Source organism: Antechinus flavipes, chromosome 1, assembly GCF_016432865.1.
Source record: "Antechinus flavipes isolate AdamAnt ecotype Samford, QLD, Australia chromosome 1, AdamAnt_v2, whole genome shotgun sequence".
Taxonomy (NCBI): Eukaryota; Metazoa; Chordata; class Mammalia; order Dasyuromorphia; family Dasyuridae; genus Antechinus; species Antechinus flavipes.
The window spans coordinates 680,338,659-680,361,271 of NC_067398.1; the positions used below are offsets into that span (position 1 = coordinate 680,338,659).

At 52.9% G+C, this 22,613-nt stretch overlaps 1 protein-coding gene across 4 annotated transcripts; it reads right to left on the reverse strand.

The window, feature by feature from the left end:
- Positions 1 to 771: 771 nt before the first annotated feature.
- Positions 772 to 22,339, reverse strand: CAMSAP3 (calmodulin regulated spectrin associated protein family member 3). 4 transcript variants are annotated; one of them, XM_051972528.1, is made up of 19 exons: positions 22,093 to 22,339; positions 13,392 to 13,645; positions 13,171 to 13,293; positions 12,972 to 13,058; positions 12,751 to 12,783; positions 12,083 to 12,130; positions 11,642 to 11,780; positions 10,946 to 11,085; positions 10,294 to 10,387; positions 9,837 to 9,891; positions 9,578 to 9,651; positions 9,395 to 9,464; positions 7,266 to 8,826; positions 7,047 to 7,186; positions 5,777 to 6,033; positions 5,583 to 5,682; positions 2,351 to 2,463; positions 1,897 to 2,015; positions 772 to 1,738 (listed from the first exon to the last, which is right to left on the reverse strand). In XM_051972528.1, exons 1-19 carry the CDS (start codon positions 22,238 to 22,240, stop codon positions 1,436 to 1,438), a joined length of 3,858 nt encoding a protein of 1,285 aa, XP_051828488.1. In that variant the 5' UTR covers positions 22,241 to 22,339; the 3' UTR covers positions 772 to 1,435. The 4 variants fall into 4 exon arrangements, with proteins under 4 accessions (XP_051828488.1, XP_051828489.1, XP_051828490.1 ...); XM_051972529.1 differs by lacking the exon at positions 12,751 to 12,783; XM_051972530.1 differs by lacking the exon at positions 12,083 to 12,130.
- Positions 22,340 to 22,613: the final 274 nt, after the last annotated feature.

Sequence of the window (22,613 nt, forward strand, 5' to 3'; positions counted from 1 at the left end):
CTGATCCCCCTGGCATTCGGGGCTCCTTGGCCGTAACCTAGCTCCACATTCTCATATTCAGGACGTCTCCACAAGGCATTTCTTGCACAGCCGGCCCCTTCTCCTCAGAGGCTCCATCACTTATCGATGGGAATTACGTCTTACAGGGCAGACCCCCAGCTGAAGGGGAGAGGGCTGGGCGGGAGGTGTCCCGGCTCAGAGACGGCTGCCACACTGGCTGACGGCACCTGAAAGTAACTTCTGCTTAGAGGAAAATTGAGTAAGAATTATCCTCTGGGTTCAGAAAGTCAATAGCAAAAACAGGAGGGGGGGTGTGGCTCATGAGAGTCCATGTAAAGAAGATCCAGGAGCTTTAGGGGACTGCAAGGGCAACATGAATTGGGACCCGTAACGGAGGCTGGGTTAAGAGAGCTGGCATCCAGAACCAGCGAGGTGACGGGGCCACTGCCCGTCAGAAGTGAATGGTGGCCCAGGCTTAGATGGCACCATGTTGGTTCTCTTAAGCCCTGGAAGGACTGACACTTGAAGAGACTTTCTTGCCTTGATCGGCCTCGGAAGAGCCAGGAGGAGCAAGTCTGGCTCGGAAAGAGAAATAAGCCGCCACGGAAATATGAGCAGTTCCCATAACTGGAGGTCTTGGGGTGGAGGCTGGAGGGATGTCTCTTTAGGGACTGCTCGGGATGCTTCTGAACAAGGGAGCCCTGAGCCTACCTTCCTTCCCTCCCTCAGCTTCCAATCACCCCATCCTTGAGAAGGAAGAGGTCAAGAACATCTCTTTAAATTATTTTATTCAAGGTAGAGAGGACAGACAGGGGCAGGGGGTGGTTGAGCTGAGCCCTGAGTCCCTGAAGCTCCCAGCTTCCCCCTCCCCACAGCAGGACACGACACAGAGATGAAGAAGCTCCCTCCAGAATCTTCCAGGGAAGAAAAGGACCTGGAGAGATGGGGAGCAAGAAAACCACCCCCCCAATATCCCCTCCAAAAAAAAAAAAAAAAGTAGAATGCAGATCCAGGCTCCTTTGGAATCCTACCCTGGCTCAGGCCAGAATTTATAAGTTGGTTTTCCAAAGGCTTGGAGACTGGGAGCCCCACAACATTGGGGACCAAAATCTGTCCAGGCAAGAGGTGGCTGGGAGGGAGGGGGAGGAGGGAACAGAGAGACATTGCCTCCAAGAGGCACCGGGGTAGAAGAAACATGCAGTTGGGGAGAGGATTGAGGAGAGCCCAGGGCAAGAGGAATCCAAGATCCCCTTCCTGCCCACTGTCTCCTAACCAGGTAGGGGAGAAGGGGCCAGGCTGGGAGAGGGGGGTACAAAGCACCCCCCTTCTCCCCCAGCAGGGGGCCTCCCCCTCCCTCTCGGGAGCCACCCTTGGGGACAGAAGGCCCCCAGCTGGCTTGGGGCAGAGTCCAGGCCTCAGACAGGAAACGTCTGGGCTATTTAGGGGTGCTGGGCTTCTTTGGGGTACTGGGCTTCTTGGTCTGCCAGAAGTGGCCCTGGATGGTGATGGCATCCACGCTCATGGACATGGTCTTGGCGGGAATCTGCGTGAAACGTTTCCGGTCCGAGTTGTACTTGTAGATCCCCTCGACCATGGACTTGGTGATGGTGCGGGGGCCGTAGCCGGCCAGCCGGGACATCTCCTCCGTCTCCCCAGAGAAGGTGTACAGTGCTCGGAACTGGCAGCTCGAGTCCCGGAAGAGGATCAGGAAATGGTTGGCTTTGCTCTTCTCGATTTCCTGGGAGCGGATAATTGGTTAGGGCGAGGGTGACGGTGGGGGAGGCGAGGGAACAGGGGCCCAATCCCCGGGAGAACGGGGACCTTGGGGGGGGCTGGGCTTGGAGCAGAACGGAGGGGGATTTCTACCAGGATCCCAAGGGCCCAGCCCGGCCTCACCTCCAGGATACGGTTCTTGTGAGATTCGTTGACCTTGCCAGCCAGGCAGCAGTGGGCCAACGCGTTGTGGATGATGTACTTGTTGGACTTGGCACTGGGCTCCTTGTACAGCTTGGGACCTGCGGCAGGGGAGGGCAGGAAGTTAGAGCACGAGCTGCTGCTCGGTCTCACCCCAGAAAGCCTAAAAGCCTGGGAGCAGCTGGCGTAACTGCCTGACGGTGTCCGTACCCTCATTCTGCAGTGAATAAACTCAGCTCAACGGAAATATGTTCCAAGGACCGTGCTTGTACAACCTAGATTCGACCGGGAGCGGGGAGCGAAGGGGAAACCATGTGGAACTCTCAATCTTACAAAAATGGATGTCAAAAGTAAACTGAGTTCAGAGAAGGCTCCAAATCGAGATGCAAAGCCATGTATCCTGATTCTGGGGATCTGCTGCTTTTTCCCACTATACCTGTGTATTCTGGGACAGAGGCTGGTGATGAAGCAGTACTCCCATTTTCCCAATCCCGATCACGGTTACCCAACAGGCGACTGGGGGACATGAGGCCCGATGGAGAAGGAGCCCTGGAAGGAAAGGGATGTAACTGTCAGTGGGGAAGAAAGTCCTTCAGTCGCCTCTTACTCCTGGGGAGTAAGTCCCTTCTCTAGTCTCCTTGATTCCCTCAATCTCCGATTTAGAAGGAACCCTCAAGATCAGTTTGTCCAACTACCCATTTTATGGATAATCCCTAACTATCATATTTTCAACGAGTCTTCATTCAACTTTGCTTAAAGACCTTTTAATGGAAATCCCTGGATAGCTGGGAAGTTCTTAGTTACATTAAACCTAAATTTGCCTCTCAGCAACTTCCACCCTTTGCATGTAGCTTTTCCCATAAGTTTTTTCCCCCCCTCTGGGCTAAACACCCCTAGCTTTTTCAAATGATCCAATTCACCAAACAAACATTCATTAATTGCCTAGTTCATGCCAGACAATAGATGCCAAGAGTACGTGCACATCTCTCCACTTCTCGTAGGCCCTCCAAGTTGACATCAATGCATTAATCACTACCTTTTGCACCTGGAAATTCAACTGCTGTGAACAGTGTTAACTATACTATTATCCAGCACACTGTTTCCAATTGGTCCTCAAGAATGACATCAAATATTTTGCTGAAATCCAAGTTCAATGAGGCAATCACATTTTCCTATCTATCAGTATGGTCAAAGAAAATGGGCGGCCAGCCAGCATGACTTGTTCTTGACAAGCCCAAGTTGATTCCTAGTGATTGGCACTTCTGCTTCTAAATACTCATAAATCATCCCTTTAATGACATTCTAGAATTTTGCAAGTTTGCCCCAATTGTAATGGCACACAAGACTAATACAGAGAATAACTGGTTAAAAACAAACAAAAATTATATATCACTAACAAAACCCAACAGTTAGTTACACAGAGAAATTCCATTTAAAGTAACTACTGATTATATAAAATATTTAGGAATCTATCTGCCAAGGGAAAATCAGAAACTTTATGAGCAAAACTACAAAACACTTTCCACACAAATTAAGTCTGATCTAACCAACTGAAAAAATATTAAATGCTCTTGGATTGGGCGAGCAAATATAATAAAGATGACAATACTAAACTAATCTATTTATTTAGCGCTACATCAGACTCCCAAAAAACTACTTTGATGACCTAGAAAAAATAACAACAAAGTTCATATGGAAAAACAAAAGGTCAAGAATTTCAAGGGAATTAATGGAAAAAAAAAATCAAATGAAGGTGGCCTAGCTGTACCAGATCTAAAATTATATTATAAAGCAGCAGTTACTAAAACCATCTGGTATTGGCTAAGAAATAAACTAGTTGATCAATGGAATAGTTTAGGTTCAAAGGACAAAACAGCCAATAACTTTAATAATCTAGTGTTTGACAAACCCAAAGACCCCAGTTTTTGGGATAAGAACGCATAATTTGACAAAAATTGCTGGGAAAATTGGAAATTAGTATGGCAGAAACTAGGCATTGACCCACACTTAACACCGTACACCAAGATAAGGTCAAAATGGGTTCATGATCTAGGCATAAAGAATGAGTCATAAATAAATTGAAAGTGCATAGGATAGTTTACCTCTCAGACCTGTGGAAGAGGGAGGAATTTATGACCAAAGAAGAACTAGAGATCACTATTGACCACAAAATAGAAAATTTTGATTATATCAAATTGAAAAGTTTTTGTACAAACAAAACAATTGCAGACAAGATTAGAAGGGAAACAATAAACTGGGAAAACATTTTTTACAATCAAAGGTTCTGATAAAGGCCTCATTTCCAAAATATATAGAGAATTGACTCTAATTTATAAGAAATCAAACCATTCTCCAATTGATAAATGGTCAAAGGATATGAACAGACAATTCTCAGATGAAGAAATTGAAACTATTTATAGACATATGAAAATATGGTCCAAATCATTATTAATCAGAGAAATGCAAATTAAGACAACTCTGAGATACCACTACACACCTGTCAGATTGGCTAGAATGACAGGGAAAGATAATGTGGAATGTTGGAGGGGATGTGGGAAAACAGGGACACTGATACATTGTTGGTGGAATTGTGAACACATCCAGCCATTCTGGAGAACAATTTGGAATTATGCTCAAAAAGTTATCAAGCTGTGCATACCCTTTGATCCAGCAGTGTTTCTACTGGGCTTATACCCCAAAGAGATACTAAAGAAGAGAAAGGGACCTGTATGTGTCACAATGTTTGTGGCAGCCCTGTTTGTAGTGGCTAGAAGCTGGAAAATGAATGGATGCCCATCAATTGGAGAATGGCTGGGTAAATTGTGGTATATGAATGTTATGGAATATTATTGTTCTGTAAGGAATGACCAGCAGGATGAATACAGAGAGGCTTGGAGAGACTTACATGAACTGATGCTAAGTGAAATGAGCAGAACCAGGAGATCATTATATACCTCAACAACGATACTATTTGAGGATGTATTCTGATGGAAGTGGATCTCTTCGATAAAGAGAGCCTTAATTGATCAAAGATGGACAGAAACAGCTACATCCAGAGAAAGAACACTGGGAAATGAATATAAACTGCTTGCATTTTTGTTTTTCTTCCCGGGTTATTTATACCTTCTGAATTCAATTCTCCCTGTGCAACAAGAGAACTGTTCGGTTCTGCACACATATATTGTATCTAGGATATACTGTAACCTATTTAACATGTAAAGGACTGCTTGCCATCTGGGGGAGGAGGTAGAGGGAGGGAGGGGAAAAATTGGAACAGAAATGAGTGCAAGGAATAATGCTGTAAAAAATTACCCTGGCATGGGTTCTGTCAATAAAAAGTTATTTAAAAAACAAAACAAAACAAAACAAAAAACTCCAGTGTGAGTTTAGTTTGCCCAAGGTTGAACTCAAGACTGGTATAGAGAATAATTGATTAAATAAACATATAAATAAACATATTCCAATGTGAGTTTAGCTTGCCCAAGGTTGAACGTTTTATGTCCATAAGGATGGTATATTTGAGAAAGTTCTAAGCTAATCCAACCAGTGAAGAGACTACCCACCTGTACGGGAAGATACACAGTCACATTTGAAGTATACATACTGACAGACACACTGACATACAGGCTTAGATTGGGTAGGTTTTGGGGGGAGGTGTGTAAATTTACCTGGATGTGGGCCTTTTTACCCCAAGGTTGTTGGAAGAATCGTTGGCCACAGTGGAAAGGGACAGGGTGGACTGAGAGTACACTTTACTAAGTCGGGATCCTGGTAGGGAGAAATAGAAACTAAGACTTTCGGTCCTATTTTTTCTCTTGGCAACTCCCACCATCACCACCGGCTCCATCGTGCTCCTCCTTACCCAAGAGACCTCGGGGACTGCGGCCCAGGGCCGAATCATCACAGCAGCCGGATCGAGGTCGAGGGGGCCGACGGGCACCCCCTCTTCCAGGCCCACCCCCCATCCCTCGAGGTCGTAGTACTTTTTCCAGGTCATCCATCAACTTGAGTTGTGCCCGTCTCTCATATTCTTGTCGTGTAAAGTCCCCTCTCCGGGATGGGCCCTCCTCTTCCAGGCTGGCCCCGGCTCCAACTCGGGCCCTCTCTTCCTGGGCCAACCTGAGGGAAAACATAAAGAGGCCCAGAGCAGAAAGTGAGAGGTGGAGATAAAGAACAGACCTGTCTTTGGAGTGCTTTGGAAGTGACCAGAGTGTGTGTCAAATGATTTTAATTTGAAAAATTTGACACAGGAAATTTGTATCATGTCCCCTTTGAGGAGCAGCTGAGCTAATATTAGGCAAGATTGCGGGCAAAGCACTCTTAAATCCACAAAGAGGCTTCCAGATTGGCTGCATGGGATGGGCCAATGAGCTTCCTCCCAGGAAGGCCCCGCCCCAACTGATCTGACAGAGCCTGGGGATGATTAGAGGCCCATAAGATTAAAGCTGAAAGGGCCATACAGTAGGAAAGGCCCTCAGGGCCCATTTATCTAGCTCAGAGCTTCTTAAACTTTTCCCACTCTTCACCCGAGAAATTTTTATGTGACCCTGAGATATAGGTATATAAAATAAGTTTGAAAAGCAAAAACTTACTGATTGATAACCCGAGAAATAGTTATGTGACCCCTAGTATATAGGTATATCAAATATGTATACAAAACAAACATTTACTGATAACGAATCATATTCTGCAACCCCCCACATTCAGTTACAAGACTCCATAGAAGGTCGTGAACTACAGTTTAAGAAGTGGGGATCTAGGAGGCAGCTGGGTGGTGCAGTGGATAGAGCCCCAGCCCTGAAGTCAGGAGGACCTGAGTTCAAATCTGGCCTTAGACACTTAACATTTCCTGGATGTGTGACCCTCAGCAAGTCAGTTAACCCCAATTGCCTCAAAAAAAAAAAAAAAAAAAAGAAGAAGAAGAAGCGGGGATCTAGCTTATGCCAGCCAATGGTAACGAGAACAGCATTTATACAGCACCTACTCCGTGCTAAGCACTTTACATCGTCTCAGACGAGCTTCGGAGGCAGGTGCTCTCATGATCCCCATTTTATCAGCGAGGAAATCGAGGCAGACAAAGGTCTGGCCGAGGGTCACACGGACTAGGCCACAGGCCTAGGAGCCAGGCTCACCTCGCCGCCTCCTCCTTTTTCTGCTCCTTCTCCACCTCGAGCCACTGCTTCCGCCTCCGCGCCTCATCTGCCCGCCGCTGCTGCCGCTCCAGCAGGCTGGCCCGCTTCTGGGCCATCTCATCTTCTGGCTTCTCTTCGTCCTGTAGGAGACATCCGGCCCTCTTTCCATGCGCTCTTACGCGGCCCAGACATCGCCCCCCGGGGTCCCCGCCACCTCACCTTGTAGAAGAAACCCACTCCAGTCCGGGGCTCGCCGTTCACGGCCTCCTCCAGAGAGTCTTCCCCTCCGGGGGGGCTCCCGTCTCCGTCACTGTCCAGGCTCCCCAGGGGGATCTCGATGAGGCCGGGCCGGCCGGAGGGGGTGGCGGCCCCTGCCAGGGGCTCCGCAGGTGCCTCTCCCGGCTTGGGTCCGGGCTCAGGCTCCGGCTTCGAGGGGCCAGGGCCAGGCTGATCCTCGTCAAAGAGGATAGACGAACGGGTCTGGACGGGGACCTGGGACGGGGAGAACTTGCGCAGGTGGGGGAGCGTGTCCACATCGTGCGGGGGGGTCAGTACCCGAGTCAAGGGGGCCAGCCGAAGCTCTGCGGGCCGGGCGTGTTTGGGGCTCCGGGGAGCCGGGGTGGGAGCGGGGACCGAGGCTCGGCGCGGGGGAGGCTGGGGCGATCGGGGGGGTGGGGCGCGGCGGGCAGGGGCTGGGGAGGGAGCCCGCGGCCCGGCAGGGCCGGGGATGATCCAGGCAGCGGCGGGGGGCCCCGGCCCGGGGTGCTCGGGCTCCCGCAGGAGCCGCTGCTGTTGGTCCGTGAGCCGCTGCATGTCCCGCTGCAAAGAGCTCAGGGCCGCGCTCAGCTTGCTGACCGCCCGGTTATAGTCCCCCAGGCCCTCCTCCGAAAGCCGGCCGGCTCCCACCTCCGGAGAAAAGGTCACCGTCTTGGGCCTTTCGGAGGGCTCTCCTCGGCCCTCCCCGGCTGGCCTCTCCCCGGGGCCGGAGCCCGGGGTCCCTTCGGCCGCCGGCGTGCCAGAGCCACCGTCCGCATCCACGCCATCGCCGTCGTTCTCGCTGCCGGCCTCTCGCCGCTGCACCTGCAGGAAGGCGCTCTTGCCCAGCCGCTGCCGGTGCTTGGCAAAGATGGCCTCGATGCGCCGTTTCTGAGCCTCGATGGCGCGCCGTTTCTCCTCCAGCCTCGCGCCCAGCTCGCTCATCTCTGAGCTCAGGGCCTCGGGAGGGGCCTCGGGAGGGCCCCCCGCCCCAGCCTCCTCCCCGGCCCGGCCCTCCGGCTTCACCAGCTGCTTCTTCCTCTCAGCAAAGCTGGTCATGCGCACTTCGGAGTGGGTGGGAGTTGCTGGGGAGCCCTCGGGCGGGACGGGCTTAGAGGCCTCTCCAGGCGGGTAGGATGAAGCCAAGGGCGGCTTGGAGGCCTTCGAGCCCCCCTCCGGGTGAGGGTAGTAAGCAGGAGGCTTTGAGGTCTCGGAGGGGTACGATGAAGACAGAGTGGGTTTGGAGGGTCCCTCGGGGGAATGGAGATAGAAGCCGCCATCAGCAGCCCCATCCGGGAGCAGGCGGGGCTCAGCACTATGGATGATCTGCAGGGCTTCTTCTATGGTGGGGAGGTCCCCAGGCTCCGGGGCTGGCTCTGGGGGAGGCTGCGACGCTGAAACCCTTGGGGGGCCCAGGCTGTCGGAACTGGCAGAGCGTAACAGCACTGGGTCCCCCATGACCACGTCCACGTCGCTGTCCAGGCCAAAGGGAGTGCTGAAGGATACAGCCTGGGACAGGGGGCGGCTGGGGGGGCCAGACGGGGGCTAAGACTCCGGCCTTGAACCCCTGGCCCACCCCACGGCCCCCCAGTCACTCCCTCTCCAATGTTTGGCTCTGGCCCTTGGCCAGGGGACCTCCCCCCAACAGTGCTCATGGAGGCTCTCGTTTCTCTGCAGGAGGCCCGGGGCCTACCCCGGCCCTTTGAGTGCTGGGGCACCCCAGACTGACCAAGGAAAGGGCGTTAAACATTGTTTGACCCCCCGAAAAGTCAGCATAGCTCAAGCTGGGGGGAGCCCACAAGCACTATACTCGGGGGACTTCCCAAAAGGCCCGTTACTCATAAGATTAGTCTGGCCAGCGCACAGACTGCTGGGAAATGAGTCACTCCCGAGGGACCCGGCAGGCCGGCAGGAAGCTGTGGCCCGCTTCACTGACCACTCTAGAGAGCAAAGGACCAAGGGGCTAACGCACCTCAGGCACCTGCCTCTGTTCCCCCAGCCCTCGCCCTTCCGGCCCCCCCGGGCCCCCCGCAGTCTCAGCCACACCCTCGCCCCCTCCCTTGCCCCCAAGTCCCTTTGTTCTGACTGCTCACCTGAGTTGCCGGTTCCATGCCTTCCCAAAAGCTTCTATGTGGGTCATGGAGGGAGAGGACTGTAAGGAACCTGTGGGGAGTCAGAGGTCAGCTCCAGCCACCTCACTGGAGGGACAGTGCGGGAGGAACAGGGGGCCAGAAGGCAGGGGGACCCTCTCCTCCCACCCCCACCTAGCTCCTCACCTGATGACCTACGGAGAGGGGACTGTGGCCCCCCTGGAGACAGAAGTGGGTGCCGGAAATTGAAAACAGGGGAGCTGCAGGTAGGAAGGAAACACGATCAACCCACCTGCTGCCCCCTGCCCCCCGAGTCCCCAAATTCAGAGCAACAGGACCTAGGGCCTCTGTCCCAAGCCTCCAAGGAGAATCCAGTGTCTGAGGGAAGGGGGATAGAGCAGGAGGGAGACAAATCTAGGGGACCTGGGAGAGGAGGCGACCGTACCTGGCTCCGTTGCCGCTCGGTGGAGTAGAGGCTTCGCTGACCCCAGGAGAGGAACCTGAGGCAGAGAAGGAGGGAATAAGGGGCCCAGCCCCAGCCTCAATCCCGGTCCCTCTCTAGGGAATGTTCCCACACAGTTCACTTTCCCTGTTTGGATCCCTCAGCTCCCTGACCTCTCCTCGCCCAACAACAACAGCATTTACCTAGTACTCAAGGACTTGCAAAGTACCAACAATCCTGAGAAGTAGGAGCCATAATTCTCCCCATTTTACAGACGGGGAAACTGAGGCAAAGAGCTTCAATAACTTGCCCAGGCAGGGGTCATACAGCTAGGAAGTATCTGAGATAGGATTTGAATTCAGGCCTTCCCGACTCCGAATCCAATGCAGCAACATCCCAGCAGCTCTTGAGACTCGCCCCTCACACTAATCCACTATCCCCATCCCGGCTCCAGCCTCACCTCGCCCATCCGGCAGCTCCTTGGGCCTCACAAAGTCTGGCTTCAGCACCTCAAAGCACAGGAACAGCTCAGCTAGCAGCACGGCCACGTTAGTCTGGAGACAAGGGGGGCAAAGAGTTAAAATTTGGAAGGGGCCTTCGCGGCCCACCAGCCGGTCCACAACACCCCAGCAAGCCCCCAATCAGGCCTGACGGGAGAAACTCCCGCGGCGGGGAGCTCACTACCTCCCAAGGCAATCCAACCCACTGAAGGGCAGCTCTGGCTCTTGCCAAGTTTTTCCATCTGAACCTTAATGTGCCCCTCTACAATCTCCTCCCTTTCTTCCCAGTTCTGCCTCCCAGGGCCAACATAACGAGATCAAGGCCTTTCGAGCCTTCACAGCGCTTTTCCCGCTCCCACTCCCAGCAGCCACCTCTCCTCTACGACAAATAGCCCCCGTCCCATCCACGTCCTGTGACATGGTCTCCATGCGAAGTGCCTCTTGGGACGGGGCCGGGCTGAGAGGGAAAAGCCCGCTGCGAGGGGAGGGGTCCTGGTGCTGCTCCGGCCATCCCTTTGTGGATCCCCCGGGGAGCCAGAAATCCTCATCCCTCTTCCCCTGGTCCCAGCTTGGCCTTCAGGGCTCCGGTGGGGTCCCGGACACCAGGGTCACCTTGAGGAGGGGCGGCACATACAGCAAGTCCTCCAGAGCCAGGGGGCAGCCCCCCGGCAAGCGGGCAGCACAGAAGTCCTGGACTAGCTGCAAATTGTACAGACTGTCGGCCACAGACATGGTGTCCTTCAGGCACACATCTGTAGAGAGAGGGGAAGGAGCCGCTGATTTCCAGGGAGCGGGCCCTAGTTGGAGAGCTAACTTCCGCCCCCGTGCCCCGCTCCTGCCAGAGTGCCCGCGATTTGCCCACGGTTATTTCTCTCCGTCTCGAGGCCACGGATGAGCCATTTCCCTTGTCTCTCCTGCACTACGCCTGGCAGGCAGCAGGCCCTTGTTTTCTTCGTGATTTCAGTCACACCTGATCCCTCCTGACCCTGTGATTTGGGGTTTTCTTGGCAGAGATCCAGGAGCGGTCACCATTTCCTTCTCAGCTCATTTTACAGAGGGGGAAACTGAGGCAGAGTAAGTGACTTGCCCGGGATCCCACAGCCAGTAACTGAACAAATCTGTGAATTTGGAGTGTTCCTAACTCCATGCCCAACGCTCTATCCACTGTGTGCTCTAGCTGCCCCAAGGAGGTGCTTAATAAATTCTCATTGCTTGGTTAGGTGGGGACGTTGATGCCGGAAGCTGCCGAGTCCTGCCTGGACCCCCCCCCAATCCTGAGTCCAAGGTTAGGGACCCTTGCCCACTTACCCTCAAGCCTCAGCAGCTGGGGGCAGTAGCAGTGGATGATGGCAGCTAGGGCGGCTCCGCTGGCCAAGTCCTGGAGACCCGACACCACGGGGAAACAGGGGGCCCTGCGGGCCACGGCCCGGTCCTTTCGGTACCGGATCTGTGGGGCAAAAGCCAGAGGTCAGAGGGCAGCGGTCACGGAGCCACCGGAGGTGGAGAGCATGCAGCCGGTGCAGGGAGGCCGGGTGCGTGAGTCCTTGAGGCTACGGGGGAGAGGGAGCAACATGCAGCAGAAAGGGGCACCGAGCGGCCCCTGGAGCGAGAAGGAGCGAGCGCGGAGCAGGAGGGGCCCTCAAGCTCTGGACAGCTGGCGGGAGCCGGCCCAGCCCGGCCTGGTGGGGCACGAGAGCGGTGACAGGGGGAGCAGAAAGCAGGGAGGACGGAGGTTTGGAGATACGTTACCACAGGGGGTTTGCTCCCTGACTCCTTCAAACAGAAGGCAACGGCGTGCTGAGGGGGCGGAGAGGAGGGGGCGTCAGCGCGGGGGCCGCAGCGGGACACAGGCTCCAGGCCGGGGGGAGACCCTGACCTCACCCTGTCTGCAGAGGGCTCCCCCTCCCCCAGCCAGTCCCACCCCCGGGACATCCCTGGGCGCTCAGACCACCAGTCACACCCTGGAGGGAGCCCTACTCCTAGTCTGCCTTGGGGCTTTCTGGCGCCTCTCCCCCTCTTCTCTGGGGTTCCCTCAGCGCCGGCTGCGACCTCAGAGAGGTAAGAGGCTTGTCCCCCGGTCAGCCCTGAGCCGTTCGCAAGGTCTGGGCCTCAGTGAGACCTGCTGACCCCCCGGCTCTGGCACCTTGGGGTGGCCCGGAGGGAGCCCAGGAGAAGCAGGCAGGGCAGCGAGAGCATGCAGCAGGACACCTCCCCGGGGGCCCTCAGGACTGCGGAGGCCAACGTGAGCAGAGGATCTGAGACCCCCGGCTTCTTTCTGGGGGGATGAACTCCCAGCTCTCCCTGCCCGGCCCTCCCAGAGCACGTCCCCCTTCCCCTTCCCCAGGGCCGCAGATCCTCGGCTCACGGATCAGGGTGGAGGGACAGAGTGGAGCTGGGGGCCAGGAGCACCCACTTACGGGAACGAGCTTCCAGTACCAGCGGGTGGGGCACTGAGGTGCAGAGGGCAGAGAGAGGAAGAGGAGGCGGCAGCGCGGGGGGCAGAGACAGAGAGATACAGAGAAAGTCACACCCAGCTCGGCCCGGCCCAGCCCTCCCCCCGAGGAGGAGGCACGGGGACAGCCTGGCCCCGGGAGGCGGGGTTCGGTCCCCGGGGCCCACCCCACCTGCCAGGTCTCACCGAGGGCTGGGCAGCGCTGTCCGCTGGGGGCACAGGGGTTCTCTGGGCCGCCTCCCGCTCGGTCAGCTCCTGTAGTCGCCGCATGGTCTGGGGGGGGCGAGAAAGGTCACTGAGGAGGAGCCATCTCCTTTCTGGCTGGGGTCACCCCAATCATTCCAGCAGTCCCCCTGACCCAGCTCCCACGGCCTCCGCTGCCTACCGAGTCCACCCAGAGAAGGAGCTTGTGCTCCCAGCTGCCCGGAGCCGCAGGGACGGGCAGGGAGGCGGTCCACTCTGAGGCGAAGGCCGTCATGAGGGCATCGATCACAGCCAAGTGGGCACCCTACAGAAAAAAAAGCCACGGGGGCGTCAGGAAGAGCGGCCGTTGCCCCCCTCCCAGCAGCCCACGGGAGACGGCAAGGGGAGCGCTCGGAGCCTCACCATCAGAATGGGCTGATGCCGCAGGTCGGCCTCCCGCACGGGCCGATCGGGCAGGGTCGGGGTCAGACCCCGCCGGGCCAGCAGCGTCAAGAGGGCGGCGGGACCGGGCGGGGCCTCCAGCTTGGGCAGTGCCAGCCGCCAGGCCCGGCAATACAGCTCGGCCGAGAGAAGCAGCCGCGTCACCGGAGGCTTCACGTGCTCCTGGGCGTACTGGTCCGTGTAGAACGGCTCCCACAGCTCCGAAGGCACGTGCTCTGCGGGAGAGACACAATCCGTGACCGTGGCCCTGACCCAGAGCCGCCTGCCGGCCCCTCCTACACACCGGCCTCCTCCGAGGCTCCCAGAACTTCCTGAAGGAGGGAGCCCGAGGTGAGCCTTCCCAGGAAGGGGACTGGAGCTTCAAGGCCTGCCGGTCAAGTCTAGGTGTGGCCGGAGCATTCGGGGCAGGGAGCACGGACAGGTTTCCCCACACCGACCGAGGTCTCACTCCTTTGGTATCTGGGCCAAACCCAAGTCAGGCTGCTGAAGCTGCCCTGGGCTGGGAAGGGGGAAGTGGGCTGTGGCCTTGCACGGAGAAGTCAGGAAGAACAAAAGGTAGAGCCTGAGGTTAAGGGGCTGTGGCAATCATTAATAACCTGGCAGAAGTGGATGAGATCCGGATTCAAGAGGCGGCTGGGACTGGGGGGTGGGGAGGAGAGAAAGCCCTGGCACTAAAGCTCTGCTCCCTCAGAGCTTCTTCAGCTGTGAGCCCGACCCCTCATGGGATGTCCTAAGTGAATGCGGGGCCCATGCATATGTTTTGAAAATAAAAAAAGCTTTAAAAGAGAAAAAAAAAAAAGGAAATGCAGGGGTTATGAAATTATAATGTTTGATCTGTATATTTATTTTATAATCTATATACACAAGGGCATGTGAAAATTTCTCAGGTGAAAAGGAGAGCCTAAGGAAACCAGTTGCCTTCCTGGGCCCCAGTTTACCTCCCTATTATGAGAATCAAATGAGATCCCAGCTCCCTACTGTTCCTTATACACTGTTTCAAAGTCTGAATTTGAATCCGTCTTACCCACTGGACTCGGTATTAGGAGCTCTCCCCTCAGATACTCACTAACCGGGTAACCCTGAGTAAGTCACTTACCTGTGTCTACCTCAGTTTCCTCATCTGTAAAATTAATAATAGCACCTATCTCCCAGAGCTGTTGTGAGGATCAAATGTGTACTTATTCTCGCCCACTATTGTTCCTATTAATATTATTATTCCTGGCGAGAGAAAAAACCCAAACTCTTCAAAGCTTTATTTATACAGCCTCCAATCATCTTACTCTTCCCGGCTTAGCGGCTTCATTTACTCTTGCTGTCTGTCCTTATGGAAGGGAATCTCAGCTTCAACAGTCATTCACTGATAAAACCTGGATACTGGGGAGTGTTAGATTTGGAATTGGGGTGATCTGGGTTCAAATCCAGTCTGACCCTTATAAGTATCAGTTTCTTCTGTAAAAACAGGGGTAGAAATCACCTTCCTCACAAAGTTAGGCTGTGTGAACTCAAAGAAGTCCCCTGGCCTTCACTCCATCTCTGTCTGCCTCATTTGCCTCATCTATAAAATAGAGCCTCAAGAAGTTATTGGGAAGGATATGGAAGGAATGGAAAGTCCGATAAAAATTCGAATTATCATTCATAGAGCAAACGTTGATTGTACACGTGCAGGGGACTTCCCTCAGAGCTGAGGAAGACACAGGGGTTTGGATAAGAAATGGTTCCAGTCTTCATGTAGCTCCAAGGACTGGGATGGGGAGCAACTTGAGGCAGGAAGACCCTCCTGTCAGCATGAGAGGATGGGGACCTGCACCAGAACAGCGGTAGTCAGGGAGAGAGATAGAAGAGATGTGACAGAAACCAAAGGGACACAATTCGGCGAGAGATCGGATGTAGGGGGCTGGACAAAGTATGAGCCGAGGACGATGACTGAAAAGGTGTTTAGAGATCGAATATAGAGGCTGGACAAAGTATGGAGCCGAAGTGGACAAAGTACAGAGCTGAGGATGATGCTCGAAAAGATAATGTTTAGGAGGGGCTAATGAGTTCAGTTTTAGATGTCTACCGAAGACCCAGTTCAACCATGTCATCCCCATCCTCGATAAACTCCAGGAGCCCCTTAAACGGCCTCCAGGATCAAATATAAAAGCTCTGATTGGCTTTTAAAGCCCTTAATCATCTGAAGCTCCCCAATCTTTCCAGTCTTCTCATGTCTCATACCATATGCCTCCTCCCCCAGCCCCTGCCACGTTCTCTTTGATCAGTGACACTGACTTCCTTGCTCTAGTCTTACAAGATGTTCTGTCTCTCAAATCTCTGGCTATCCCCCATGCTTTGGATTCACTCCCTCCTTATCTCCACCTCCTGGGCTTCCTCCAACCCCCAGCTAAAATCCCACCTTCCACAGGAAGCCTTTCCCACCAGTACTCCTTTAAGCCTAGCGCCTTCACCCGCAGATTATCACCAATCGCAGATAGCACCAGTGCTGTCTGGAGTTTCTCTTGGTGTAACTGCTTGCATGCTGTCACTCCCCTATCTGCCTTTCTTTGTATCCTTAGGGCCCTGCACAGAGTAGGTGCTTAATAAATGTCTGTTGACTTATTCTATATTCCAGATAAACAGGACAGGATGATTCCCGCCCTGCACATACTACAATAAATAATAGTACTTTAAAATTCATAAAGCCCTTTCCATATGTTATCTCACTTGATCCTTACAACAACCCTCGGAGATAAGTGCAATTATTATTCTTATTTTCAGATGAGGAAACTGAGGCAAAGAGAGAGTAAATGACTTTTCTAGGATCACACAGCTAGTAAGTATGTGAGGCATGTTTTGAACGCAGATCTTGCTGGTTGCACATCCAATCCTGTATGGCACAACAACCCTCGGAGGTAGGTGCCATTATTATCCCCATTTTCAGATGAGGAAACTGAGGCAAAGAGAGAGTAAATGACTTTTCTAGGCTCATATAGCTAGCAAGTATCTGAAACACATTTTGAATGCAGGTCTTGCTGGCTCCACATCCAACCCTGTATCATCCTCAATGCTTTTAAGAATTCGTTCAAATTGTCTCCTTTGCCAAGGACATCGCCTCCCCTGCCCTGCTCATCTACACCTGCTGAAACCCCACTACTGGTCCTTCAAGGTCCCACTCTGATGCTATCTCTTTCCCATAACTATTCCAGATTCCCCCTAAGTCAGGAGGCCTCCCTCTTCTGACCTCAAGGCAGCTACATGGTGCAGTGGGTAGAACATTGGCCTTAGAGTCAGGAGGACTTGAGTTCAAGTCTAACCTCAGACAAGTAACCCTAGCTATGTGACCTTGGACAAGTCACTTAACCTCAAATGCCTACCCCAAATGATACCTCCTCTGACCTCAATTAAATTCAACAAACTTTTATTGTTTACTATGGACACTGAGGACAGGAAGATCAAATGAAAAAAAAAAAAAAAAAAAAAACAGGTCCTGGCTACAAGGAGCTTATGTTCTATCAAAGGGGGAAAAACAAACACAGATGTTTGAAACTTACTTTTCTTTCCCCTAAACTTTTCCGCTATCCAGGAAGTCACCATCCTCTCAGACTCCAGGCTGTTAACCCCGGTATCATCCAGGATCCCTCACTCTTCCTCACCCTCCATGGCCAATCTGTCATCTCATCTTCCCGATAACTCATACACACTCCCCTCTCTCCTCTGACACTCTCACCAGCCAGATAATGGTCTTAGGCACCTCCAAAATAAACAACTGCAGGAGCCTGCTGGCTCCTCTCCCTGCCTGGAGTATCTCTCCATTCCTGTTCTTCCTCCACTGGGCTATCAAATTGGTTTCCATCAAGCGTATGTAGATGGTATCATTCTCCACCCGCCTTCCCAATAAGGTCCGGTGGCTCCCTGTTACACCTGGGATCAAACGTAAAACCTCCTGACATTTAACATCCTTCACAACCTGACCCCTTCATAATTTTCCAATCTTCCTACATTTTCCTCTCTTCCAAGACCTTCAGAACCTTGAGTCCTCACTGCTTCTGTGGGGCAACTCCCATCTTTCTAATCTGTTCCTTTTCACTGACAATTCCCTTTGTCTGAAATACTCACCTCCCAGCTTCCTTTCAGACAGATTAAGTCCCACCTTTTGCATCACAAAAAAATCAAGCATGACTGAATGGACTGAACAACAACAGGAACAAAGCAGGGAGATTCAGGGCTCTAGGAAAATCCAAGGAGGGAGAGAACTTTTCAGCTGGGATGGGGTAGAGGTTTGAGGAAGGGGTGACCCTTAAGCTAGGTTTTCTAGGACTTCAAGAGGCAGAAATAAAGATGGAGGATATTCCAGGCACATCGGAATAAAAGGAGAATTGAGATGAGATTGAGGAACTGTAGCAGCAGTCCAATTTGGCAGAGACCCAGAATACACGTAGGGAAATAGTATGAAATACAAGAAAGGGAGATTAGAGTCAGTTGTGGAGAACATTAAATACCAGTCCTGTCCCCTTGGTCCCCCAAGTGCCTTCCCCTTTATGATACTTGCTTTTACTCTGCCATCTTGGCTCCACTCCCCTTTCTATGATACTTCCAATCTATTCTGTAGATAGCTTGCATGTCTACGGTTAGTTACATGTTATCCTCCCCATTACATTGGGAGCTCCTCGAGGGAAGGCACTGTTTTTCCCTTTCTTGAGTTTAATATGATACTGTCCCTAATACACAATAGGTACTCCTAAAATGCTTGTTGACTTGGCGTATTGACCTGATTGATTCCAGCATGAATTAGACATTCACCTGTGTCTCCTAACCCCTGTAATGATGGCTAGCTTTATATGGCCCTTTAAGGTTTGCAAACCGCTTTACAAATATTATTTCATTTGAGCCTCAACAACAATCCTGGGAAATAGGTTTTATTATCATCCCCCGTGTTACAGATGGGGAAACAGATGCAGGTTAAATGATTTGCACAGGTTCACACAGTTACTGAGTGACTGAGGCTGGATTTAAACTCTGAGAACAGGTATTGAGTTTCACCCACACGTCCCCAATATCTGGCTATGTGCTGAGCACATAGTAGGTGCTTAATATACATCTGTTGATGGAAGCAAGTACACAGAGCATTTTCATGGACACCAAAGAGCTCCCCAAATTCAATTCAAATTTTTTAAAAGCACCTATTCTGGGAGCTTTATACTTGGTGCTAGAGATACACAACCGTGGTCTCAGCCTTAAGGCTACATGCTCCTCAGGAGAATGAATTGCTGAAAGAGAGGAGTGAGCTGAAAACAGTACTGCAGTTTATATATCAAGGTCTGAACCCGGTTTCTCTAAGCCCCCATTTCCTCAAATCTAAAATGGAAGAAAATGCCTGTCATTTCTGCTTTCCAAGCTTGTTCTGAGACACATGTGAAAGTTGTTTGTCAAAGGTTTTGGAAACTTTAAGGTGTATTCTTAAGATAGAGATAGGGCAGCCAGGGGTGGAGTCAGGAAAGCTCATCTTTCTGAATTCAAATCTGGCCTCAGACACTTACTAGCTGGATAACACTAAACAAATCACTCAACTTTGCCTCAGTTTCCTCATCTGCCACATGAGCTGGAGAAGGAAATGACAAACCACTCCAGTGTCTTTGTCAAGAAAACCCCAAAGGGCATCATAAAAAGTCAGATATGACTGAATTGACCAAACAACAACAACAACAGAAACAAAGTAGGGAGATTCGAGAGAGGGCTCTAGGAAAATCAAAGGAGGGAGAGAACTTTTCAGCTGGGATGGGGTAGAGGTTTGAGAAAGGGGTGACAATTAAGTTAGGTTTTATAAGACTTCAAGAGGAAGAGATAAAGATGAAGTGTATCCCAGGCACATGGAAATAAAAAGAGAGTGAGATGAGATTAAGGAACTGCTAGCAGCAGTCCAATTTGGCAGAGACTCAGAATACACATAGGGGAAAAGTATGAAATACAAGAAAGGTAAATTGGAGCCAGATTGTGAAGAACCTTAAATATCAGGGAAAGAAATGTATGTTTTATTTGAAGGTAATAGGGAACCTATGAGGATTGGGGAGCACAAGAGTGATATGATAAGCTTTGTACTTATGGAAAGATTACTTTGGCACTTGTGTGGAGTAAAGATGGCAGAAGGGCAAGACTAGAAGCAGAAAGACCAATCAGGCTTTGATGACATTCTCTTTCCTCCCACCCCCTATCATTAATAGTAAGGAGACCCACCCATAAGCCATATTTTGGAAACTAACTGCAGGGGTAGAGGAAAGGAAAAAGTTAAGAATAATCCTAAAGTTTAGAAGATGGGTTCTGGATACATATTGCCAGCATCAGAAATAGTAAATTAAGAGAATAGTGTCCTTTGAGGCATGTTGAGACTGAGATCTCTCAACAATCTCTTGGACAATCTAGTAGGAATGGCCTGGAAGAGACTGGAAATTAGGGTTAGGAATCTCATAAGTGGGGAAAACAGCTGGAGGCGCAAATTTGGGATCACTGAAAGCAGAGAAGTGATCAATAAAGCTAATTTCAAGGACAGATTAGACAGGTGCTATCTGGAGAAGAGGGAAGTGGAAAGAGACAGGCTAAGAAAAAACCTCTAGGAATCCACAGATTATGATGCTTAGAGATAAGTAGGAGAGAGGGTACATCAGATTGAGTTAGCAGGGAGCACTAAGGTATGAGGACAAAGATTTGCAAAGCCCTTTCCATGCATTATCTCATTCAATCTTCAGACCAATTCTGGAAGGTAAGAACTAGAGGTATAATTACTCCTCCCCCTTTTACAGAGGAGGAAACTGAGGTTCAGAGAAGCTACGTGAATTGCCCAACATCACACAGTGTCAAAGGCAGGACTGAAATCCTTATTTCTCCTGGCTCAGCAGCTCCCAGGGCCGGCATAGATTCCAGTCACTGCTGTTTCTGTTTCCAAAGATCATGAGAACCCAGGTTTCCTTGCCCACCCATCTCTGACCCCCTGCCCATACAGTCTCTGGAGATAGTGCAAATTTACAAACTCAAAATGCACTATGTGTTTTCTGTCATTTGATCCTGAGAACAATGTGAACTCGAATCCAGATCTCTTGCCTCCTACCTCACTGTAGCTACTTCATAACCAGGGAGTTTCCCTTAAGTTGCTATGTCTCAGAACTCCCACAGAATCATAGATTGTCTGAGAGAAGTTCTGGAGTCTAACTCCTCATCCTACAAAGACAGAGAGGGGAGGTCAGTTAGGGACCGATCCAAGGTCACACAGCAAATTAGTGACATGAGCTGAATTAAACCCCAGACCCTCTGACTTTCATTTCTGGGCCATCTCAGATTAGGAGGTTCTCCTCATTCCTTTGAACAAAGTAGACTTGGCTAAAGGTCAGATAACCAGGAAAGAATCCAATCTAGGAGCCAAGATTCCTGGGTCCCTGTAAAGTGCTTCCTCTTCCTTTGAAAAGGACCTGGGCAGGGAAAGGGGCAAAGGGATTTATGGGTAAACAAGCTGTGGAGGGAGAACAGGATACAAGGGCTGGGATTTCATCCCTTCCCTTCGGCTGAGTGTGTCCCTCTCCCAAACACCCACAGAACAGGTTGGTCTAGCCTGGGGCAGCTCCTTGGGTAGGTGGGGGGGGAGAGATATCCCTTAGCTTTGAAGGGAAGGATGATGCATTTGATCACTGCTTCTGTCTTCCATCCATGGAGCTCTTAAAGGCCCAGTTTTAATTAACCCAGGTCACCTCCCCTCGGAGGCAGCCATGAGGAGGTGAGGATATTCGGCTCCCAACTCCACCCTCGGAGGGGAGGGTATTCCCAGGGGCAACTGAGGCCGGGGAGGAGCTAAGGCTTCAGCTAAGGAAAGCAGGCCTGCCTTTGGAGAGGCTGGGGGCAGCTAAGTGACTGAGGAAGGAGTTGGGTCCCATGTGGGTCAGTGTGGTGACATGGAAGGCTAGGCCCCCGGCTCATTAAGGAAGGGTACCAACTCCAGTCCTTGCTAGGCCACCTGACTGAGGACATTCTCATACTAGGGGCCAGTGAGCCCCCCATCAGATTTAAATAAAAGGGGGACAAGATGGGAACGGCCCACCGTAAGGCAGGAACCTTGACCTCAGTCTTGCCGGGCTATGGCCTGGATATGGCTTGGGGAAGGGTGGGGTTCGCCTGGGTGAAGTGGGAAGGGGTACTCAGACACCTAGAATACTAGGTGCTGTGGCTGGGATTCTAAGGCAGCTAGGTCCTGGGGAAGGAGGCAGGGGCTCCAATACCTGGATCTTAGGAGGGTGGATGGCCGGTCCCTTCCATCCCAACCCCTCCCTGGCCCCAGCTCTAGCAGCAGGCGGGGGAGGCAAAGTCCAAGCAGATAGAGAGCGAGCCGGGGGAGGGGACGCGGCCTGGGACAGGGAAGGGAGAGGAGAACGACGAAGAAACGGAGGAGGCCCCGAGCCCCCGGGAACCCAGGAGTCCCCTGCCCTTCCCCCCCCCGCGAGCAGAGGCGGCGGCCAGAGCGCACAAAGCGGGCGGCGGCGGCGGCTGGGAGCCCGCGGCCGCCCCGCAGCCCCCTCCCCAGGCCGGCCATTGTTCCCCGGGGGCCCCGGCCTTTCCCCGCGGGGTCCGGAACCCGAGCCCCGCCCCCCGCACCTGCCGCGCCCCGGCCCCGGCCCCGCAACCCCCCGGCCCCGGCGGCCCGCGCTACCTGCGCCCCCGAAGGCGGCCCGCAGCACCCAGGCCAGGCTGGCGGCAGTCTTGGCCCGCGGGAAGTCGTACTGATCCAGTGGCTTGATCTCGGGCACTAGAAAGGTTTTCCGCAGCGGCCCGGGGCCGGCGGGCGCCGCCTCCACCATGACGGCGCCGGGGATGCGCTGTCTGGTGTGGCCGGCCCAAGCCGGACCGGCCCTGGCTCTCCTCTGTTGGGCTAGCACCGGGCCCGGCCGCCGCTGCCACCCTAGCCGCCGCTGCTGCCGCCGCCGCCGCAGCTGCCGGGCTCCGGCTCCAGGTGCAGCAGCGTCCCCCTACAACCCTCCCCTTCTCCGCCCCGCCGCGGCCGCCGCCGCCCCGCCCCGGGGGCCGGACCTCAGGTATGCCCCGCCCCCCGCCCGCGCCCTCTCCCGGACCCGGGCGGCCGAGCCCCCTCTTTCCAGATCTCGGAGAGACCTCGGCCGCCGGATATAGGTGCCGAGCTCGGAGACCGACGCGGGGCGCGGAGGCTTCCCGGGT